We start from the raw sequence: 21,658 nt of genomic DNA on the forward strand, positions 1-21,658 counted from the left end.
TGTGCTGAGCAAGAGAGTCTTGATAAATGCAGGCAAAGTAATGGGCCCTGCCATAGAGCACTCTCAGTGAAACCAAACTGCGATTCCATCTGAACCTGTTGAGTTACTTGTTTTCATCTCTTTCTGTTACTTCTCTATGCCAGGGATACTTATTACTATATCCTCCATATGGGAGCCTGCGCAATGGTCAAATGATGGTACATTTGTGTGATTCTCAATGAATGATTTCTTAAACGTGAAATTGAAAACTTCAGATTTCATTTTGCTGTCTTCTATTGTCACACCAGACTGATCGATGACTGATTGGATAGATGTTTTTGGCCCAAGCAGTGATTTTACGTTAGGACAAGAATTTTCTTGGGTTCTCTGCAAGATATTTTTCTAAGGTGTGATGGTGGAAGCTGTTGTATGCTTCACATATCGATCTTTTTACAGATGCACAAATTTCTAATAACTTCCATCCTTCACTGTTTGTATTTTCTTATTTGATCTTAGAGTGCAACATTCTCTACTTATTCAGCATTTTCTGAATTTTTTATTAAACTATGGTGGGTCTTTTCCATCCTGAATACACTTCCCACTTACATACCACATATTCTGCCAGAGTGTGATTTGCAATTAGTTTAAATTTGTCCAAAATTCATCTATATGATATCCTTTCAGTCAAGTGGGGTGCTAATGACTGGTTATCTGCTCTATGTAGCAAAAATATTCTCCTAGCCTTCTAGATGTATTTATTAACTTTAGTAACCATTGTCACTACAGTGACATCATAATCTGTGTAACAGTACAAATTAACAACTTTGTTTAAATGGTAACCTGGTAGAATGACAAATGACTAATTTAATATTCACTTTCATTAAGTTTTTTAACTTGTTCATTTCTTTTAATATTTCAAGTTTTTGATTTATTCCTTTCACAGTTTTGATGTGTGCAATTAACCAAAACAAAATCTTCATAGATTATATAGAGTGTTCAAAAATTCCAATTACAAACTTCTAGAACTTGTAGAGAGGAGTGAGCACATAATATTTTGAATAGGAACCCATGCCCAGAAACATTCCATTTCCATACTATGATGGTTTCAATTCAGATGTTTAATTCATCCACTTCAGCTTGAAAACTGAATTAGGCATGACACAGTGCAATTATTAGGTAACAATTTGAAAGGAAACATAAAGAAATGTCCATTTATCACTTAAGCACATTTGTTTCCATTAACACTTATATGTTATGTGTATACATTATGTTGTCCACCAACATAGTTACAGATATTGTACCTGTGAGGTCTGTTCTGGTACACACACTCCACCTAGTGCAGTGACCAGAACTTGTCCCAGCAGATCTTCCTCTGTCTCTACAGGAGTCTCGCAGCATGGTAGACATTAAGTGGCATCAGATGACCATCTGACATAGTACACATCATGCTGTCTACCCTGTTGCATACCAAGACAGGCAACTCTGAGAGACTTTCCTCTTTCCCTCAGCAGACATGGGTGTGTTATCCATCTGAATTGAAGCCATCATAGAACAGAAATGGTATGTGGGTTCCTATTCAAAACATTACATACTCACTCTCATCAACAAGTCTTAGAAGTTTGTAATGGGAATTCCCAGACACCGTGAACATTGGTTAGTTGTTTTATTTTTATTTACATGTTCGAGGATGGTTCATGTGGAACCAAAGCTGCTCATTTTAAAAATAAAAGCAGCCTAGACAAACAATAAAATCTGTTGTACATGATACAGTGTAAGACCAATATTCCTCTTGGCACCAAAGAAGTGATCCATTTCAATTTATTTTTCTGTCTCTCAACGTGGACCTCTGTCCAATATCATATCTCTTGGGATTGTCTTACGAGCTTAAATTCTGTTGCTTAGGTCTGAATGTGGTGCCCATCCCAAGAGCATTTTCGTTCAGCACAGAATAGGATGTTTTATAGGAAGAATTTATCATCAGTGCACAATCATATATCCTTTTTGGAAGTTAATACATTCTTTATGCGACCAGATTCAAATTCTTAAGATATTTGTTAAGGAATTAAAATGCACCATGTAGTATTAACATGCTTTGTATAGCATCTAACATGTTTAAAATATACATAATTACATATACAGAATTAGATCTTGTAAACTCCTTTCCCTCGATAAACAATGTTATGAAAATTTTTTAAAAATGCAACAAATGCATGATGAATTATAATGACTCCCATAAGTCAGACATTTTGTTCTACAAGTTGCATGAATTTCAGTAGGCCTAAAGGAAAGTACACTTCTAGTAAGCACATTACTATTTTGGCACTTATTAATTCTAGCAGGGAAGAAAAGTGAAAAAGAATTAATTTTTGTACTCCTCTTTTATTGAAGTCAGCGGTAGAAAATAGCTCTGTTGTCCCAATAGGGTCCAGGTACCTTTACCTACTAAATAAAATGTATGATTGTGCTTTTCTCATTATTTGTTCAGTACCCTATTTCTAATTGATATTTTCGCAAAATTTTACAAACTCAATTCCATTGCAATACTGACATCAGATAATGACAAAAGACAAAGAATAATGACTGAATAGAACTATCATGAGATAAAATGCTTTGTAATCACAATAATAACTGCAATACAGTTGTGTGCTTTTTGCATATTTGTAATTTTTCTACTCATGCCAATATGTTTTTCAACAAAAGGTCAGCACAATTTCAAGCAAAGATAGTTACCAACAATCAGTAATAAATTCTTTCCTCTAATAAAATTTTGTTTGAACTCATCCCCTTAAGAGTGACCAAGCAAAAGTGTACATCCTCTGCACAATGTTAGACATGGTTTGAATACTTGGAGATTATTGTGTGCCACACACAGTGTTTTGTATTCTTTTCTGATATTATATGGGTCATAGTTCTTTTTCTTGCTACATGGTGGAACAGAATCTGTTTTCATAGTCTTCATTAAAGAGTACCTGAATATTAGGTCTTTGTTGCATAGAAGACTTAAGTTAGTTGTACTGTCCACATTCTCTTCTTAATGACTCATTTGCACAAAGTTACAAATGTAGAAGTGCTACTGATCAAGGTGGCACAGTGGTTAGCACACTGGACTCACATTTGGATGGATGATGGATCAAACCTGCATCCAGCCGTACCAATTTAGGTTTTCCGTGATTTCCCTAAATCACTTCAGGCAAATGCTTACTTGGCTCCTTTGAAAGTGCATGACCGATATCCTTCCCCATCCTTTCCTAATGCAAACTTGTGCTCCATCTCTAATGACTTCATTGTCAATGGGACGTTAAACACTAATCTCCACCTTCCTTCTCCTCATAGAAGTGCTCAACTTCAATCATCCACCAACATTGCGTATCACACCCACATAGGTTCCATGTTTCCACAGAGTAACATTTTCATGTCTTTTACAGTTGAAACAGTTAGAAAGTAATTTGACATTGTTTGTACTCAGTCAGATAGAACAGTCTAATTTTAGGTACTAAAGAATCTGCTGAATCCTCTTTTGTTTTTTCCAGATCTGCTTAGTCACTCTACTGAGAGCAGTTGGTGTGCAGCCAGATGGCATCATTGGACATTCACTTGGAGAAATTGCTGCAGGTTTTGCAGATGGTTGCTTAACAGCTCAACAGGCAGTGCTTAGTGCTTACTACAGGGCAGAAGCTATAAGAAGTATGGAGTTTAGTGGTGGAGCAATGCTTTCAGCAGGTGAACATTCAGTTTTAAACTTATCTACTTTGTCTCTTCATTCTGGTGTTCACTGAATTACAGATAATCAGAAGGCCTTTAAGGTGCAAGAACATAATGTTTTACTTCTTGGATTAGTAATGCACTATATTCTGAAAAACTTCTGTAGGACAAACAGGCCAGAAGCTATGGGTTTCTCTAGTTTGTTATTCAACTAATGTTAATGTAATGCACATACATGGAACTAAGGATATACCTTTTCGTCTACTCTTGAAAATTTATGTTATGTCAGCTATTCTTTCCCAAGACTCAAACACCTGAGCCACTCCTCATAGATTTTGTTGTAACTTGAAAGGAATTTTGACATCTGTCTGTTTGTCCCCAATAGGTCACCAATAAGAAAGACATTTACTGTTTCCACACATTCTTCAATAAGTATGTATGAGCCACTGATTACAGATTTTGCAAACAAGCCTAGTGCTGGGGAGGTGATGTCCTAATCTCAGTTTACATTTGTGCTTCAGAGAGAGCATAATTCTCAGTTTAGGTGGCTCAGTGACTGAAAATTACTGGAAATTGTTTTGCAAGGCCAAAATATGAATTTCATTTTAGAGTAGTGTTTTGTTGGGCAGTCACATAGAGTTCATGCAAAATTAGGAGGCATCTGCACAGAAACACATTTTTGTCCTGTGCATTGGGCGAGTACATGTTGTTTCAAAGGTGTGATCACCTCAGTTGATGGTTGCATGCTGGCCTCTACACTTTCTCATTGCTACCTCTTCAATGTATAGCATGCCAGCACAGTCTTTGCACACTGCAGGCATAGAGAAAGTTCATTCTCAGGCACATGTGTAAATTTACATCAAAAGAGGCAAACATAGAAGAAAAAATTTTATTGAAAATTGTGCTTGAGGGGGTCACAGAAAACAGGGCTGTAAGTACTTTCCATGGCTGTACTACTTTCAAAAGATGCAGAAGAAGGAGAAGATAATTTTATTTTTATGTAACATTGCTGAACAGGTTGCGAGGAGCTGGCACATAATTTCCATGTGACCACTGTCCTTCATTTTACATTTTCAGTATTGCAGTATGTGACTTTGTCTTCTAAGCTATGTTTTTCCTCCGTTTTTGTTTTACGAGATTTTCTTCTTTCAGTGCATGGTAAGATTTGTTTTGCTTTGGTTGATGCTCTGTTCTTTTTTGGTACTCTAGTTAGCCACTATTGACTTTGAACATCTATATGAGATGATTTATTGGTCATATTGGCATAACCTGTTAACATTTGAGCAGCAGAAGGAGTCAAAATAACCACTGTCAGTGTTTCTTCTTCAGTGTCACAGCAATTTTTTTTTTTTTTTTTAGTTTGTTCATGAAATCACATGGCTCTACCTAATTTTTATTCTCTTTATAATGAGACTAGCTTAGTGCTCACTACTTCACTCGTGTAGACTGTATGCCCTGCAGTGATTTTTTAAAATTTTTATTCAACTGAACTTTTATGTTGTTCACAAATTGCAACACCTACTAAGCTTCCAGAATGAGATTTTCACTCTGCAGCAGAGTGTGCGCTGATGTGAAACTTCCTGGCAGATTAAAACTGTGTGCCTAGAACAGTTGCCTGCGAAAGGCAAAGGTCCCAAGTTTGAGTCTCACTCCGGCACACAGTTTTAATCTGCCATGAGCACTGCCTAGAGCACTTGCTCGCGGAAGACAAAGGTCCCAAGTTCGAGTCTCGGTGTGGCACACGGTTTTCATCTGCCAGGAAGCTTCACCTGCTAAGGTTTTTACACTATTGAAAGCCATGAAGTGTGGCCATGGCTGAAAACTGATTCTGGTACCTGGAGTCAAATTTTTTATTGATTATGCCTTTCACATTCTTGTGGAGATGTTTCCATAGCCACTTTCATCCCCTAACAGATATTTATTTATATCTAACTGAGGAGTGAAATACCAATTTTCATAAATTTAGCTTAAATTTTTTTTAATGTAACAAAATATTGTCTTAAAAATTTTTATCTCCTATTGCACTCCCTTAGGGGTTCAATTTCCAGAAACACTGAAACACAAACTTTTTTAAATCAAGAAGTTAAATGCCAGTTGTCATAGATATTGCATTAAAAATCCTTTACAAGTTCTTTAGTAATTATTTATTTTCAAAAAACTTTCACTCTCTATCTTACCCCCTTAGTGGTTGAATATCCAAAAATGCAGAATCACAGATTTTTTAATTTTCTGACTGAGAAAACAAATACCAGTTTTCAAGGTTCTACCTTCAGAATTCCCTTAATAGTGGCATACTTTCAAAAACCCTTCCATTCCCTGTTTCATGTCTTAGGAATGGAATTTCGGACAATTGAGCTGGGCAGTGATGCGTCAGCAAATCTGTCTGATCCAATTACAGCTCCCTAGGGGTTGAATTACCAAAAACAGTGAAACATGTATTTTTTCATCTCTAACTGAGAAGCTAAACGCCAATTTTCAATGATTTGGCTTTAAAAATGCTTTTGCAGTGGAATATTTTCATAAAACGTTTCACCCCATGTGTCACCACCTTAGGGTTTTAATTTCCAAAAACAGTGACATGCATGTGTTTTATTTCTAACAGAGAATCCAAATACAAATCTTCATAGATATAGCAATAAAACTGCTTGCACAATGAAATATTTCCAGAAAAACTTTCATCGCCATTTCACCCCCATAGGGGTTGAATTTCCAAAAACAGTGGAACACATATTTTTTTATTTCTGACTGAAAATCCAAATTTAAATTTTCATAGATTTATGTTTCAAAATGCTTTCATAATAAAATATTTTCATAAAAAATCTCGTCCCCTATTTCACTCGCTTAGGGGTTCAGTTTCCAAGTGAAATACCAATACTCATAAATGTAGCTTTAAAAATGTTTTAGAAGTTCTTTGATAATGATATGTTTTCAAAAAAAGCTTTCATCCACTGACCACCATACGAGTAAATTTCTAAAAATGCTGAAACATGTATTCCTTTATTTCTGACTGAGACACCAAATACCAGTTTTTGTAGGTCTAGCTTCAAAATTGCCTTAATAACCTTCATCCCCTATTTCACCCTCTTAGGGTTGGAATTTTGAAAAATCCCTTCTTAAACAACGCCTTCAGTATAAGATCCACACCTTCTCCAAATTTCAAACTTTCTATCCTTACCAATTTGGGCTGGGTGGTGATGAGTCAGTCTGTCAGACAGTCAGTCTAGACATTGCCTTTTATATGTGGAGATTTTAGGATTTACAAAACATTCATATTTTATTGAACATTTGATTTGATGCACATAGAATGGCAGAAGAAGTCATTTTGATGCTACTGAAATTTCTCTGCTGAATGTATGTTAATTATCCAACAATAAAGTGGTGACAATCAAAACTTTTACAGAGTTGTTACTGATCATTGTTGCATCTTGGCACGTGCAGATTCCAATCTGCCACAGTTTATACTGTGTTATTTAGGTAATATTCTTTGTTCATGAAAGATGTTTTTAAACATATGTCATTAGTGTGGGCTTTCTGGTGAAGAAAACTTATATTTCTTAGAAGCTTTTGACATTCAATTGAAAAATGACTTTACAATGAAGATAAAGATTTTATACCAGACACAAAAGAAGATAAAAATGAAGACAGTGTGAACAGGAAATGATTAGTGGAGGAGGATGTAGATACTCATCTACTTCCAACCTCACAGCATGCCCAGTTGAATGCCTCTACAAAGATGGTTGCCAGGGATAGAACTAAGTGGGAGCTTGCAAATTTTTCATCTAGTGGGAGAAGGTCTACTCTGAATGTTCTAAAAGAGAGAGGAGGTCCCACAACTTCCACTTGACAACAAGTAGACAACTCTGCTACCAGCACTTTTCGTCTCATTTTTGATATCTTATAAAGAAATATGTAGAATCAAATACTCAAAAGTAATAAAAAAACCATGTTGGACCACGTCACTGGAGGAAATGGAAAAATTGATGACAGTCATATTTGCTTGTACAAAATTTATGTTTGCAGATAATCTTTAATCACATTCTTGGGGCCTTCTTTCGTCAAGAACATTCTGCCAAGGGACAGATTTCAGGAGCTTCTCATATTTCTCCTGTCAGCCAACAAGTTTGCTCTTGTAACTAAAATTTGGGGAAGGTTCATGACAACAGTATTCATTCTTACCATCATGAAGAAAATATAACCATAGGTGAGCAGCTATTACCAAGCAAATCAAGATGCAGGTTCACTCATTTCATGCTCAAGAGACCCAACAAATATGATCTTAAATTCTGTACTGCTGCTCATGGATGTTAAGTCCCATAGTGCTCAGAGCCATTTGAGCTCATGGAGTAATAAAGTATACTATGTGATCAAAAGTATCTGGACACCACCAAAAACATACATTTTTCATATTAGGCGCTTTCTGCTGCCACCTACTGCCAGGTACTCCATATCAGTGACCTCAGTAGTCATTAGACATCATGAGAGAGCAGAATGGGGCACTCTGTGGAACCCGTGGACTTTGAACGTGGTCAGGTGATTGGGTGTCACTTGTGTCATACATCTGTATGTGAGATTTCCACACTCCTAAACCTCTCTAGGTCCACTATTTCCAATGTGATAGTGAAGTGAAAATGAGAAGGGACACGTACAGCACAAAAGCGTACAGACCGATCTCGTCTGTTGACTGACAGAGACCACTGTCAGTTGAAGAGGGTCGTAATGTGTAATAGGCAGACATCTATCCAGACTATCACACAGGAATTCCAAACTGCATCAGGATCCACTCTAAGTGCTATGACAGTTAGGTGCTAGATGAAAAACTTGGATTTCATGGTCGAGCAGATGCTCACAAGCCACACATCATGCCAGTAAATGCCAAACGATGTTTCGCTTGGTGTAAGGAGCGTAAACATTGGATGATTGAACAGGGGAAAAATGTTGTGTGGAGTGACGAATCATGGTACATAATGTGGCGATCCGATGGCAGGGTGTGGGTTTGGAAAATGCCTGGTGAACATCATCTGCCAGTTTGTGCAGTGCAAACAGTAAAATTCAGAGGCAGTAGCATTATGGTGTGGTCGTGTTCTTCATGGAGGGGGCTTGCACCCTTGTTGTTTTGCGTGGCACTATCACAGCACAGGCCTACATTGATGTTTTAAGCACCTTCCTGCTTCCCACTGTTTAAGAGCAATTCGGGGATTACGATTGCATCTTTCAACATGATCAAGCATTTGTTCCTAATGCACGGCCTTTGTCGGAATGGTTATAAGATGATAACATCCCTGTAATAGCCTGGCCTGCATAGAGTCCTGACCTGGATCCTATAGAACACTTTTCGGGTGTTTTGTAATGTTGACTTCTTGCCAGGCCTCACCGACCGACTCAATACCTCTCCTCAGTGCAGCACTCCATGAAGAATGGGCTGCCATTCCCTCAGAAACCTTCCAGCAACTGATTGAACATACGCCTGCAAGAGTGGAAGCTGTCATCAAGGCTAAGGGTGGGCCAACACCATGTTGATTTCCAGCATTATCAATGGAGGGTGCCACGAACTTGTAAGCCATTTTCAGCCTGGTGTTCGGATGCGTGTGATCATATAGGGTAAATCTGTAATGTTTTCCCATACTTCAGAAAAGAAGACACACTTAGAGAGAAGCAACCACACAGCGAGTACATTGTCCCATGAATCATGGAGCCATTTCTAAATCAAGGAAGACACCTGATGACAGACAACTTCTTGACATCTCTTTCTGAGAAGCTCAAAGAAAGGAAACTTACTTAGTTGGTACATTAAACAAGATCCACATAGGAAATCCCTGGTGAGTTAAGGAAGTCAAATACTGAAGTACATTCCTCAAACATCTTGCACCAGACTGGCAACACAGACTGCACCATGATTGTGTATCAAGGAAAGAAGAATAAAAATATCACTCTTCTGACTATACTGCATGCTGAAGCACAGTAAGCAAAGAAGGAAAGAAGAAACTTGAAATCGTAACATTCTAAAGTGCAAGAAAATATTGGGTTGGACATGAAGGGTCAAATGACCTGTAAATTTATTACAAAGGTTGGATGTAAGAGGTGACCAGTGCATATCGTCTACAACATTCTGGACATGGTGGCATAAATGCAAGGGTCTCCTGCAAAATATAAGAGGTGGTCAAAGTTTCCATTTGAAGGCCATACAGTCCAGAATCAGTTTGCCGATAAGGCAAAATCGCCATGAGCATTGAGGCAATCATCCCACCAATGCACTAGGTTGAAGATACTTGTTTGGTAAAACACCATGTTCTGCTGCATGAAAAAGTCCATAACTGCCTGCTCCACATCCTCATCCCACAGAAATAATTGACTCTTCAAGACATTTTTAAGTGACCAAAGGCATGATAATCTCATGGTGAGAGATAAGGACTGTATGGTGAGTGCTCAAGTTTCTCCCACTTGAGTTGACATAACTTCTGCCTGACGGCACTTGTGTTGTGGGAATGGGTGTTATCATGAAGCAGCATGAAACGTGACACACTATTACACAATGGTGATTTTAGACAGAAATGCTGCCCCATACACATTTTTCATTTTCCAGAGAATTTCTACCAATTTGTGTCCTTTACCAACAAAGAAAAGAATAACAGCACGTTGTTTGGATGCATTTGGTAATAACAACACTGTAGGTCACATTTCCGTATTTACTGCATGCATGGCAGAAAGAGATGAATGCAACACTAATCTCTTGCCTACATGTCAGTACTTACATACCCACATCAGAGTTGTTGCACTACAATGCCTACATGTTGCACCAACACCCTCAAGTACAAACTGTTTGATCACCCCTTGTAGTAAAGAACAAGAAAATGGAAAAGATGAAGTTCATACTTCAGCTGGCAAGTGAACTCAAGGGAAAGATAGATCAGGAAGAAGAACAAACAAAAGATGAAAATATGGGGCCAAAACAATCCAGGAAGTGGAAGAAGTGCCAGATCAGACTCTGCAAATGCAGCAAAACTAGTGGCTTATGTTTAAAGTGCAACAAAGGCATGTGCAGAAAATGTAGGAAAAAAACAGAAGTTGCTTATGCTAAGTGTGTCTGGCAGATGCCAATGACTTGAGTAAAAAGTACAACAAAGCCATCTGTAGAACATATGCGAGTATATTATGAACGATATATACTAAATATGTATAGAATATTCTACAAATGGTTAATATATGAACTTCTACAGTTTAAGAAACTTGTTAGGATGAGTGACGATAAATTGATAAGATATTTTGTTATTGAAATAAGTATGTAATGTATTAATTATCACATTAAATAATTGTTATTACTTGCAGAATGGGAGGAATTCATACATACTAAAGTAAAGTCCTTTTTAACTCAAATATGAAAATATTTTATGCAGGGTTGAAATTATCCATTTCCACTGTTTTAGGAACATCAGGATCTTTGCCATTCTAGCATTAAAATGATAATTTACAAACTCACTAATTGTATCTTATAAGTTGAATGAGGTACGTGTTTGTGCATGGGCTTCAGCTGCCAAACTGCACCTCCCCTTCCATGCATTGATCATTCAGGCCCCACAGCTACCAGTGTCCTCCTCTTGTACTGCACCATCTGCTCAGATGTGGGCTAGCTTATTTTCTAGGTGCTCTATCCGTATTAAGAGATGAACATGCTAGGGGTGGTCTGGATTAATAAAATGTGAAAATTAAATTATCTTGGAATTCTCATTTTTGTAAGAATAGGCAGAAACAGTTAAATATCTCACATTGGCATACCTTTATATTATGAGGCAGTGCTGGTGTGATACTATGAAGTAACATAATAACATTTTTTCATATCTGATATTGGCTATATGGCAGTATTATGGGTTTCCTTTATTTGTCTTGCTTACTAGATGTTAGAGGATGAATTAAAAATGTTTATGTGTAAGTGACTTAGTCATCGTTACTCTGCCTGATACTATAATTTTATTGTTTTTCTTACACATACAAAATTTAAATTACTCAGATAGCAATGTAGCCAACATTAACTCATCGTATGAACTCATCATATGTCAGATCTGACTTTTCTTTCAAATTATAATTTGATTTAAATTAGAACCTGGTTTAAATTATGCAGTTAAAAAGTCCAGAAATAGCTGTTGCAATTTTTAAATATACATTCATATACAAATTAATAAAATGTATCAGAAAGAGAAAGTATTCACCTTCCAGTAATAAACGACTATCATTTTTGTATTGTCATATATCGTGTAATGAGAACGCACAACTATGGTCTGTGGATTGGATCTTAGATTACAGAATAGTTCACAGTTAATGCTATGACCATAAAATTATGTGGAGGCCTCTTCAAAATGCTGTGGAGACCTCTTCAAAATGCCCTGAAATTGTGGGCATCATACTAGGAATGTATAAGCTGCACATCCACACCACTAGCTATTACTGAAGCTCCCCATTGTAATACAGAGTTCGCCAGAGTGAAAAGTATTACTTATGCATTTATTTTACATTTAATAATTGATCATACATGTTGTACAACCTTCAGTTTAGCACATGGTTACTCTAAATGTTCAAAATATTCACCATTGGTGGTTATACACATAACAGAATGACAAGTGGTCGCCACAACTACGTCAGTCAGTGTTTCAGTGGAGCTCGCTGCACACATTGCTGTAATCTCCTGACGAAATTCCTCCAGCATGCATGACTTACGTTGATAGAAATGATCTTTCAAAGTTACCCACAAGTAAAAGTCCATAAGTGTTAGATCTGGCAACTGTGGAGGGAATTCAATGGGCCCTCTTCGTCCAATCCAGTGCCCCGGAAAATTGTCATTCAGTAAAGCTTGTACAGATAGGCTAGGTGGTAGTGTGGTGGCACCCTGTCATATTGGTAGAAGATCTCTTCATCAGCTCCATAAAGCACACATATACCTGGCAAAATGGATGTGTGTAACATTTCCAGGTACACTTCTCCAGTGACAGTATCATCAAAGATAAAGGGTTCTACTTAGCCCCTTGATGCTAGGCCACACTACACATGAACCCCTGGTAATTTGACTGCTTTATCCACATAAACGTGTGGATTTTACAGTGCACAGTACACACTGTTATGCCAATCCATGGTTCGATTAAGTTAAATTGTGCCTCACCACTCCACACTACCCTCGTCACAAATTGTTTGTCAACAGTTACTATTTGTTGATACCATTCAATAAATTACATTCAGTGATCAGGATCATCATCGTTAACCGTGTGCAGTAATTGTGGAATGTAAACTTTCCACTTTGCAGCTTTCAGAATTCTTTGTACACTTGTACTGCTAATCCCCACTTCACATGCACATTGTGTAGCAGACATCTGTGGAGAATTAACAAAGTTTCCAACTCAAGAGCTGATGAAGTAGGACTTTTGGCTGTATGCTGTCTCCATAATCTTCCTTCATGAGTATCACAAATTGTTCCATGCAATTCAGACTTGTCAATTATGCATTTAATTGTTAGGCGGATTGGTGGTTCTGTTTCAAACTCCCGCCTCCACTGATGTTGCACCAACACCGTGCAGATAGGGTTTAAATAAATTTAATTCAACAGGTTTCATGGGTACATTTGAGCCAAAGAAATTTGATGATGGAGTGAATCTCTACATAACTCACAGAAAGTAGACAATAAAAATAAGAAACTGAAAAGTAACGTTATAAAAATAAAAACAATTTATAGTAGTACATGCAGTAAGAAATACAATACAGCCCAAGACTTTAACTTGAAATTTGTGACTGGATTGATTGTATCCTGTAGGTAGTCTGTAGCATGTTATCATGGATAGATAGTAATTTAAAGATGTGGGAATAGATTCAAGCGTGCCCCCCAGGAAAGAGAGTCAGCATACTTTCTCATCATATTGTATGTTAATGACCTGGGAGAGAATACACAGTTATTCTAAATGATTGACCTATTTTCAAAACTTAGTATTTGTTCAAGTACAAATCCAAAATGAAAAAGCCTTATAGTAATGAAAAGAGGAAGTTTCAAAGTTTTTTTCATAATGTTTGATATCAATATAATAAATTTAATAAATTGTAATTAATTTGTTCTTAATAATTATTTAATAATTAGAAATGTGATAAATGTTCAATGTGGCCACTGTTGGGTGCACAGCAAACATCGATGTGGTAGCCAAATTTGTCCCACACATGTGAAAGCATATCTGCTGTTACTGAGCACACAGCAGCAGTGATCTGGTTCTGCAGATAATTCAGAGTGGTTGGTAGAGGTGGGACACAGACAGCTTCCTTTTCATAACCCCATAAGAAATAGTCACTCGGTGTGAGATCAGGAGATCTCAGTGGCCAGAAGTGCAGAGTCAAGTCTTCAAGTCCCCCATGACCGATCCAGTTCTGAGGAAGTGAGTAATTTAAAAACCCTTGTACATCATGGTGCCAATGGGGCAGAGCTTCATCCTATTGGAAAATGAAGTCCTGGGAATCTTCCACAACTTGAAGGAACAGCCATTGTTTCAACATGCCCAGGTACATGATTCCCATTGCAGTTCTTTCTGCGAAGAAAAATGGTCCATAAACCTCTATACGGGATATGGCACAGAACACATTGATCTTTGGTGAGTCTCTTTTGTGTTGCAATGGTGAATGTGGATTTTCCAAACCCCATATGCGAACATTGTGTCTGTTGACTTTTCAACTAAGGTAGAGCGTCGCTTCATTGCTAAAAATTACATGCTGTAGAAATGCAACATCCTCCATCTTTGCTATCACATAACCACAAAATACAAGATACTGCTCTTTGTCATTGGTGTTGAGAGCCTGCACAAGTTGTAATCAGTATGGCTTGCACAGCGAATGCCGCCTCAGAACTTTCCAAGTTCTCGACTGGCTCTATTGTTATAGACTTACTGGGAGTGTGCACAAAACTTTCTTGAATCCATCAGTCATCATCCTTTGACACACACGGTTGACCTGTGCCTTTTCCTTTGCACACACTCCCAGTCTATTTAAACTTGCTTAAACCAACAGCTAATGCTTTTGCAAGTTGGTGGTTGAATACCAAATTTGGTACGAAATGACCACTGCACCACAATTTGTGACTCAATTTTTGTGAACTTAAGAATGCAGAAAACCTTGTGCTCCACAGTTGCCATCTCACTTACAGCTGACAGTGAAATGGAATGACAGCCCTATTGCCACACTAACTCTACCAGCCACTTCTGAAACCAGCACCACCTGCCCACCCTCCACTGCGCACAAAAACTTTGAAACTTCCTCTTTTCATTGGTATAAATCTTGTTCATTTTAGATTTGTACTTGAATACATACAAATTTTTGAAAATGGGTCCATCATTTAGAATAGCCCTGTATGAAAAGTAACCTCATGCTGGCAGTCTCCTTGGGTATGCTGCTGGATCCTAAGCGAAACGTATCTCAATGTTTTGATGACCTGTGTGGCTGCCATCTTATGGAGAGATGCTGCTGCAGCTAAGTCCTGCTGAATAATGTTGCCAAGACTGGAAATAGTCATCTTACGTAGGCCCACATGATGTACATGGCAAGTGCAACACCCACCAACAATGCTGCTCTAAAGACTGGGCTTCTGGCACCACCCATAGTAGACTCTGTTGCTAACAATTTTTCTCACACAAAGACTATCCTCAAACACTCAGGGTGGCTCCACCAAAGATTGTTGTGCTTTGAAGCAAGATAATATAGAGTTCCACATCCTGCCGAGAGAAAAATTATTATCCCTATTAATCAAGTTGTCCGCAAACCTAATTTCAGTTCACTCCTTATAAATCCTGTTCAGAAAACCAGACATACTAGCAACTTATCAGACTTTTGTCATATTTCAATCCATGTCCACCATTTAAACAATTCACTACTGCTAATTTTTCTAGCTGTCATAGCCTTGTGTGATGGCAATGACCCATGCATCTGTCCTGAACTGCGCAAATTGACTTTCCATATTTAAATGGATTTTTTTATATGCTAGGCTTCCTAAGTCTCAAATCATCCTTAACAGAGCCATGTAGTGCCCTAATCTCAATAGATGAATGGACTACAGTCTTAAGGGAAATGTCCTTAAAGTTCTTGCTTTCTTAAAGGGTAAATGCCCAGCATAAGGAATAAATGCCACACATGCACATCCATGGATGATTCAAATTCCATAGCCGAATGAATCTAATTCTTGGATAATTAATTTTCCTTAAACACATACGCCAGATTGCAGTTTTGTGTGTTAGACAGTCCACATCAGAAACAGCAAATACTCTGTGTACTAGAGTCCTGAGAACGTTACTGCATTCATGCAGTATGTGGAATCTGTTTACATGTAGATATTAGTTTATATGAGTCATTTTTTGGTGAACAATATGTCGAAGAGTATCATCATTTTTTTGTCATTTTCAACCTTCATGATAAATTTAAAGCTAGGATGAAGGCAGTTGAAGTGGTCTAAAAGTCTGCTAAGAGCATCACAGCAATGTGCGCCAGACAAAAACAAGTGTCATCATTGTATCCACAGGAACACATTGCTTTCACAGCCGATGTTCACAGTCCTCAAGTAACAACTGCTAACTATAGACCATGAAGGACTGCCCATAACAACTCTATCGATCTGTTCAAAAATTTTGCCATTACCTGGAAAATACATAAAGGTCATCAAATGGCAACAAAGGTTCAACAATTCCTCTTGCAGATTTTCACTAATAAAACTCGAAGACTCTTCCACAGTGCCCACGTAAATAGAGATACCACATCAAAAGTCATAAGCAATTTTGAAGCATCCAGCCTCAAAGACTTCAGCTATCATATAAAATCCACAGAACTGGAGATATGCTGTTTGTATTTGCCAACAAATGAGTGAAGAATATATATAAGTGGGCAAACTGCCCTTCACAATCCATCGAGCTTGTGCATTGTGGGATAACACCTCTTCTGTGGAGAGACCAGCTTTTCATTCCATTTGGTATGATGATGAAGTAGTACTCATTTTATCAGTTGACACGGGAAAGACATAATTGTTTTGACATATGGTGATTACTTCATAAAAATGATTCACTACTCAACAACTAGTCTTACAGAAGATTACATACTGGACAGTATTACATGCAAGACTCTTTCACTTTTTAAAACAAGCATATTGTTGTAAGATTTGTGCAAGAAGCTTCAGCTTGGTGTTGCCATTTCACCAAGATCTTATAATCTGCCAAAAATACCCTTATGCCTTGTAGTTAGTTATTTGGATGCATCCCCTTAAAACCTGATGAAGTACTTAAAATTAGTTCTGTGCACACATATTGGCAAGACCAAACACTGTATCTCTAATTCTGTGGATTCACTTTAATGGTTGAAGCCTTGGAGACTGAACCCTTTGAATTTACTTGTTAGTTTTGATGAGGTATCTCTATTTACATTAGTCCCTCTGCAAGAGCCTTTGAGTTTGATTAGTGAAAACTTGATGAGTAGTTGCCAGCTGCAGTTATTTTTCTAGACCTGTCAAAAGTCTTCAATGTCCTAAACCATAACATTCTGCTTGAAAAATTGAAAAGACTTGGAGTAAGAGGTGTAGCACATAGCTGGTTGTGTTCATATCTAAAAAAACTGCAGGCAGAAGGTATCACTTCAGTATGAATTCAACAGTAAGAACAAAACAAGAAACAAGTCCTCACTTTGTAGTGAATTACCAATAAAGTATGGTGTACTGCAGGGCTCAATCTTAAGTCCACTGCTCTTCTTGATTTATGTGGACACCTTTTTTCTGAATGTGAGTCCTCAAAAAACTATTCTATTTGCTGATGACACCAGCATATTGCTTATGGAATCCAGCCCAGACACCTTGCAGTCAACAGCAGAAAGTTTTATGAAAAGTTTTTCTGAGTGTCGCAAAAAACAAACTCATTGTAAATATTAAAAAAAAACTGTGTGTGTCAACTTCCATTTGTTTCTTTCATCTAATGAAATGTCTATTCCAGCACAAGTAAAAAATTATCCGCTAGGAAATGTGTCACAAAATTTTTGGGTTTGTGGGTTCAGTTAGACTTAAAGTAGAACACACACATAAATAACTTGTCAAGGAAACTCTCATCTGTGTGCTGTAGTCTAAGAATATTAAAGTCTATAACAAGAAAAACAACAGTACAGCAGGCATATTAAGCACAGTTGCGCTCAGTGCTTTGATATGGGCTCATATTCCAGGGGCACTCAACAAACAGCTTAAAGCTTTTCTGAATGCAAAAGATAACTTGCAAAAGATAATTGAATGCAAAGGATAATTTTTGACCTTAAATATGATGGAGTCCTGCAAATCTCATTTCACTGAACGTGGTGTTCTGAATGTTCCAAGCTTGTTCATTTATGAAACTATCTCGTTCACTAGAGACTATCTCTTGAAAACAGCCAAACTACTACAAAACAAAAATGTACACAACTATTGTACCAGAGGAAAATCAAACAATCACAAAAAATTATCACAGAACAACAGTGTATCAAAGGAGCATAATTGACATTGGTGTAACATTACACAATAAGACACTGGAGGAAATAAACATAGCTACGTATCTAAAACTTAAACTGAACTACAGGCATTTCTAACAAAGCACTATTTCTATTCTGTAAAAGCAGTTCTGAATATGCTACAAAAAAAGTTGCTTAAAAATTAAATTGTAAGAATATGTTGTTGTTGTTGTTGTTGTTGTGGTCTTCAGTCCAGAGATGGTTTTATGCAGCTCTCTGTACTACTGTATCCTGTGCAAGCTTCTTCATCTTTGAATAAGTACTACAACCTACAGCTTTCTGAATCTGCTTAGCGTATTCAACTCTTGGACTCTCTCTGCAATTTTTACCCTCCACACTTCCTTCCAATATTAAATTGGTGGTCCTTGTCGTCTAGGAATGTGTCATACCAACTGATCCCTTCTTCTAGTCAATTTATGCCACAAATTCCTCTTCTCCCCAATTCTCTTCAGTACCTCCTCATTAGTTACATGATCTACCCATCAAATCTTCAGCATTTTTCTGTAGCACACATTTCAAAAGCATCTATTCTCTTCTTGTCTAAACTATTTATCATCCATCTTTCACTTCCATACCCTGGCTACACTCCATATAAACACTTGCAGAAAAGACTTCCTGACACTTAAATCTATACTCAATGCTATTCGCAGTATACCTTGTGGATGACATCAGAAGTTCACTGAGGCTTTTTGCGGATGATGCTGTGGTATATCGAGAGCTTGTAACAATGGAAAATTGTACTGAAATGCAGTAGGATCTGCAGCAAATTGACGCATGGTGCAGGGAATGGCAATTGAATCTCAGTGTAGACAAGTGTAATGTGCTGCGAATACATAGAAAGAAAGATCCCTTATCATTTAGCTACAATATAGCAGGTCAGCAACTGGAAGCAGTTAATTCCATAAATTATCTGGGAGTAGGCATTAGGAGTGATTTAAAATGGAATGATCATATAAAGTTGATCATCGGTAAAGCAGATACCAGATGAGATTCATTCGAAGAATCCTAAGGAAATTCAATTCGAAAACAAAGGAAGTAGGATACAGTACGCTTGTTCACCCACTGCATGAATACAGTGTGGGATCCGTACCAGACAGGGTTGATAGAAGAGATAGAGAAGATCCAACGGAGAGCAGCGCGCTTTGTTACAGGATCATTTAGTAATCGCGAAAGCCTTACGGAGACGATAGATAAACTCCAGTGGAAGACTCTGCAGGTGAGATGCTCAGTAGCTCGGTACGGGCTTTTGTTGAAGTTTCGAGAACTTACCTTCACCGAGGAGGCAAGCAGTATATTGCTCCCTCCTACTTATATCTCGCGAAGAGACCATGAGGATAAAATCAAAGAGATTAGAGCCCACACAGAGGCATACCGACAATCCTTCTTTCCACGAACGATACGAGACTGGAATAGAAGGGAGAACCGATAGAAGAACTCAAGGTACCCTATGCCACACACCGTCAGGTGGCTTGCAGAGTATGGATGTAGATGTAGAATGTTAACAAATTTCTCTTTCTCAGAAATGCTTTCTTTGCCATAGCCAGTCTACATTTTATATCCTTTCTACTGCAACCATCATCAGTTATTTTGCCCCCCAAATAGCAAAACTCATTTACTACTTTAAGTGTCTCATTTCCTCATCTGATCCCCTCAGCATCACCTGACTTCATTCGACTACATTCCATTATCTTCGTTTTGCTTTTGTTGATGTTCATCTTATATTCTCCTTTCAAGACACTGTGCATTCTGTTCAACTGTTCTTCCAGGTCCTTTGCTGTCTCTGACAGAATTACAATGTCATCGGCAAACCTCAAAGTTTTTATTTCTTCTCCATGGATGTTAATTCGTGCTCCAATTTTTTTTAATTTTTTTTTTCCTCTGCTGCAGATTGAATAACATCAGGGATAAGCTAAAACCCTGTCTCATTCCCTTCTCAACCACTGTTTCCCTTTCATGCCCTTCAACTCTTATAACTGCCATCTGGTATCTGTATAACTTGTAAATAGGATTTCGCTCCCTGTATTTTAGCCCTGCCACCATCAGATTTTAATAGAGAGTATATCGGTGAACACTGTCAAAAGCTTTCTCCAAGTCTACAAATGCTAGAAACGTAGGTTTGCCTTTCCTTAATCTATCTTCTAAGATAAGTCATAAGGTCAGTATTTCCTCGCGTGTTCCAATATTTCTACAGAATCCAAACTGATCTACCCTGCATTCAACTTCTACCAGTTTTTCCATTTGTCTGTAAAGAATATGTGTTAGTATTTTGCAGCCGTGACTTATTAAACTATAGTTCAGTAATTTCCACACCTGTTGACACCTGCTTTATTTTGGATTGGAATTATCATATTCTTCTTGAGGTCTGGGGGTATTTCGCCTGTCTCATATATCTTGCTCACCAGATGGTAGAGTTTTGTGATGGCTGGCTCTCCCAAGGCTATGAGTAGCTCTAATGGAATGTTGTGTATTTCCAGGTCCTTTTTTTGACTTAGGCCTTTCAGTGATGTGTCAAATTCTTCACACGGTATTATATCTCCCATTTCATCTTCATCTATGTCCTCTTCCATTTCCATAATATTGCCGTCAAGTACATCGTCCTTGTATAGACACTCTATATACTCCTTCCATTTTTCTGCTTTCCAGTCTTTGCTTAGGAGTGGTTTTCAGTCTGAGCTCTTGATACTCATGTAGGTGGTTCTCTTTTCTTCAAAGGTCTCTTCAATTTTCCTGTAGGCAGTATCTATCTTGCCCCTAGTGATATATGCCTATACCTCCTTACATTTGTCCTCTAGCCATCCTTGCTTAGCCATCCTTGCTTAGCCATTTTGCATGTCCTGTCGATCTCATTTTTAAGACGTTTGTATTCCTTTTTCCTGCTTCATTTACTGCATTTTTATATTTTCTCCTTTCATCTGTTAAATTCAATGTCTCTTCTGTTACCCAAGGATTTCTACTAGCCCTTGTCTTTTTACCTACTTGATCCTCTGGCCTTTACTATTTCATCTCTCAAAGCTACCCATTCTTCCTCTACTGTATTTTTTTCCCCTGTATTTGTCAATCATCCCCTAATGCTCTGTCTGAAACTCTGTACAACCTCTGGTTCTTTCAAATTGTCCAGGTCCCATCTCTTTAAATTCCTACCTTTTTGCAGTTTCTGCAGTTTTAATCTACAGTTCACAACCAATAAATTGTGGTCAGAGTCCACATCTGCCCCTGGAATTCTCTTACAATTTAAAGCCTGGTTCCTAAATCTCTGTCTTACCATTATGTAATCTATCTGAAATCTTCCAGTGCTTGCAGGTCTCTTCCACATATACAACCTTCTTTCATGATTCTTAAACCCAGTGTTAGCTATGATTAAGTGATGCTCTACACAAAATTCTACCAGGCGGCTTCCTCTTTCATTCCTGACCCCAGTCCATACTCACCTACTACTTTTCCTTCTCTCCCTGTGCCTACTATA

The 21,658-nt window shown here is 37.8% G+C and overlaps 1 protein-coding gene across 1 annotated transcript in view; it reads left to right on the forward strand.

The window, feature by feature from the left end:
- LOC126252297 (fatty acid synthase-like) overlaps window positions 1-21,658 on the forward strand; it is a 338,172-nt gene that overhangs the window by 79,730 nt on the left and 236,784 nt on the right. The window contains exon 9 of the mRNA XM_049953179.1: window positions 3,510-3,699. Within this exon, the coding sequence (XP_049809136.1) occupies window positions 3,510-3,699 (190 nt within the window). The remainder of the gene's footprint in view (window positions 1-3,509; window positions 3,700-21,658) is intronic.

The sequence above is a fragment of the Schistocerca nitens genome, chromosome 4, assembly GCF_023898315.1.
Source record: "Schistocerca nitens isolate TAMUIC-IGC-003100 chromosome 4, iqSchNite1.1, whole genome shotgun sequence".
In the NCBI taxonomy this organism is placed as follows: domain Eukaryota; kingdom Metazoa; phylum Arthropoda; class Insecta; order Orthoptera; family Acrididae; genus Schistocerca; species Schistocerca nitens.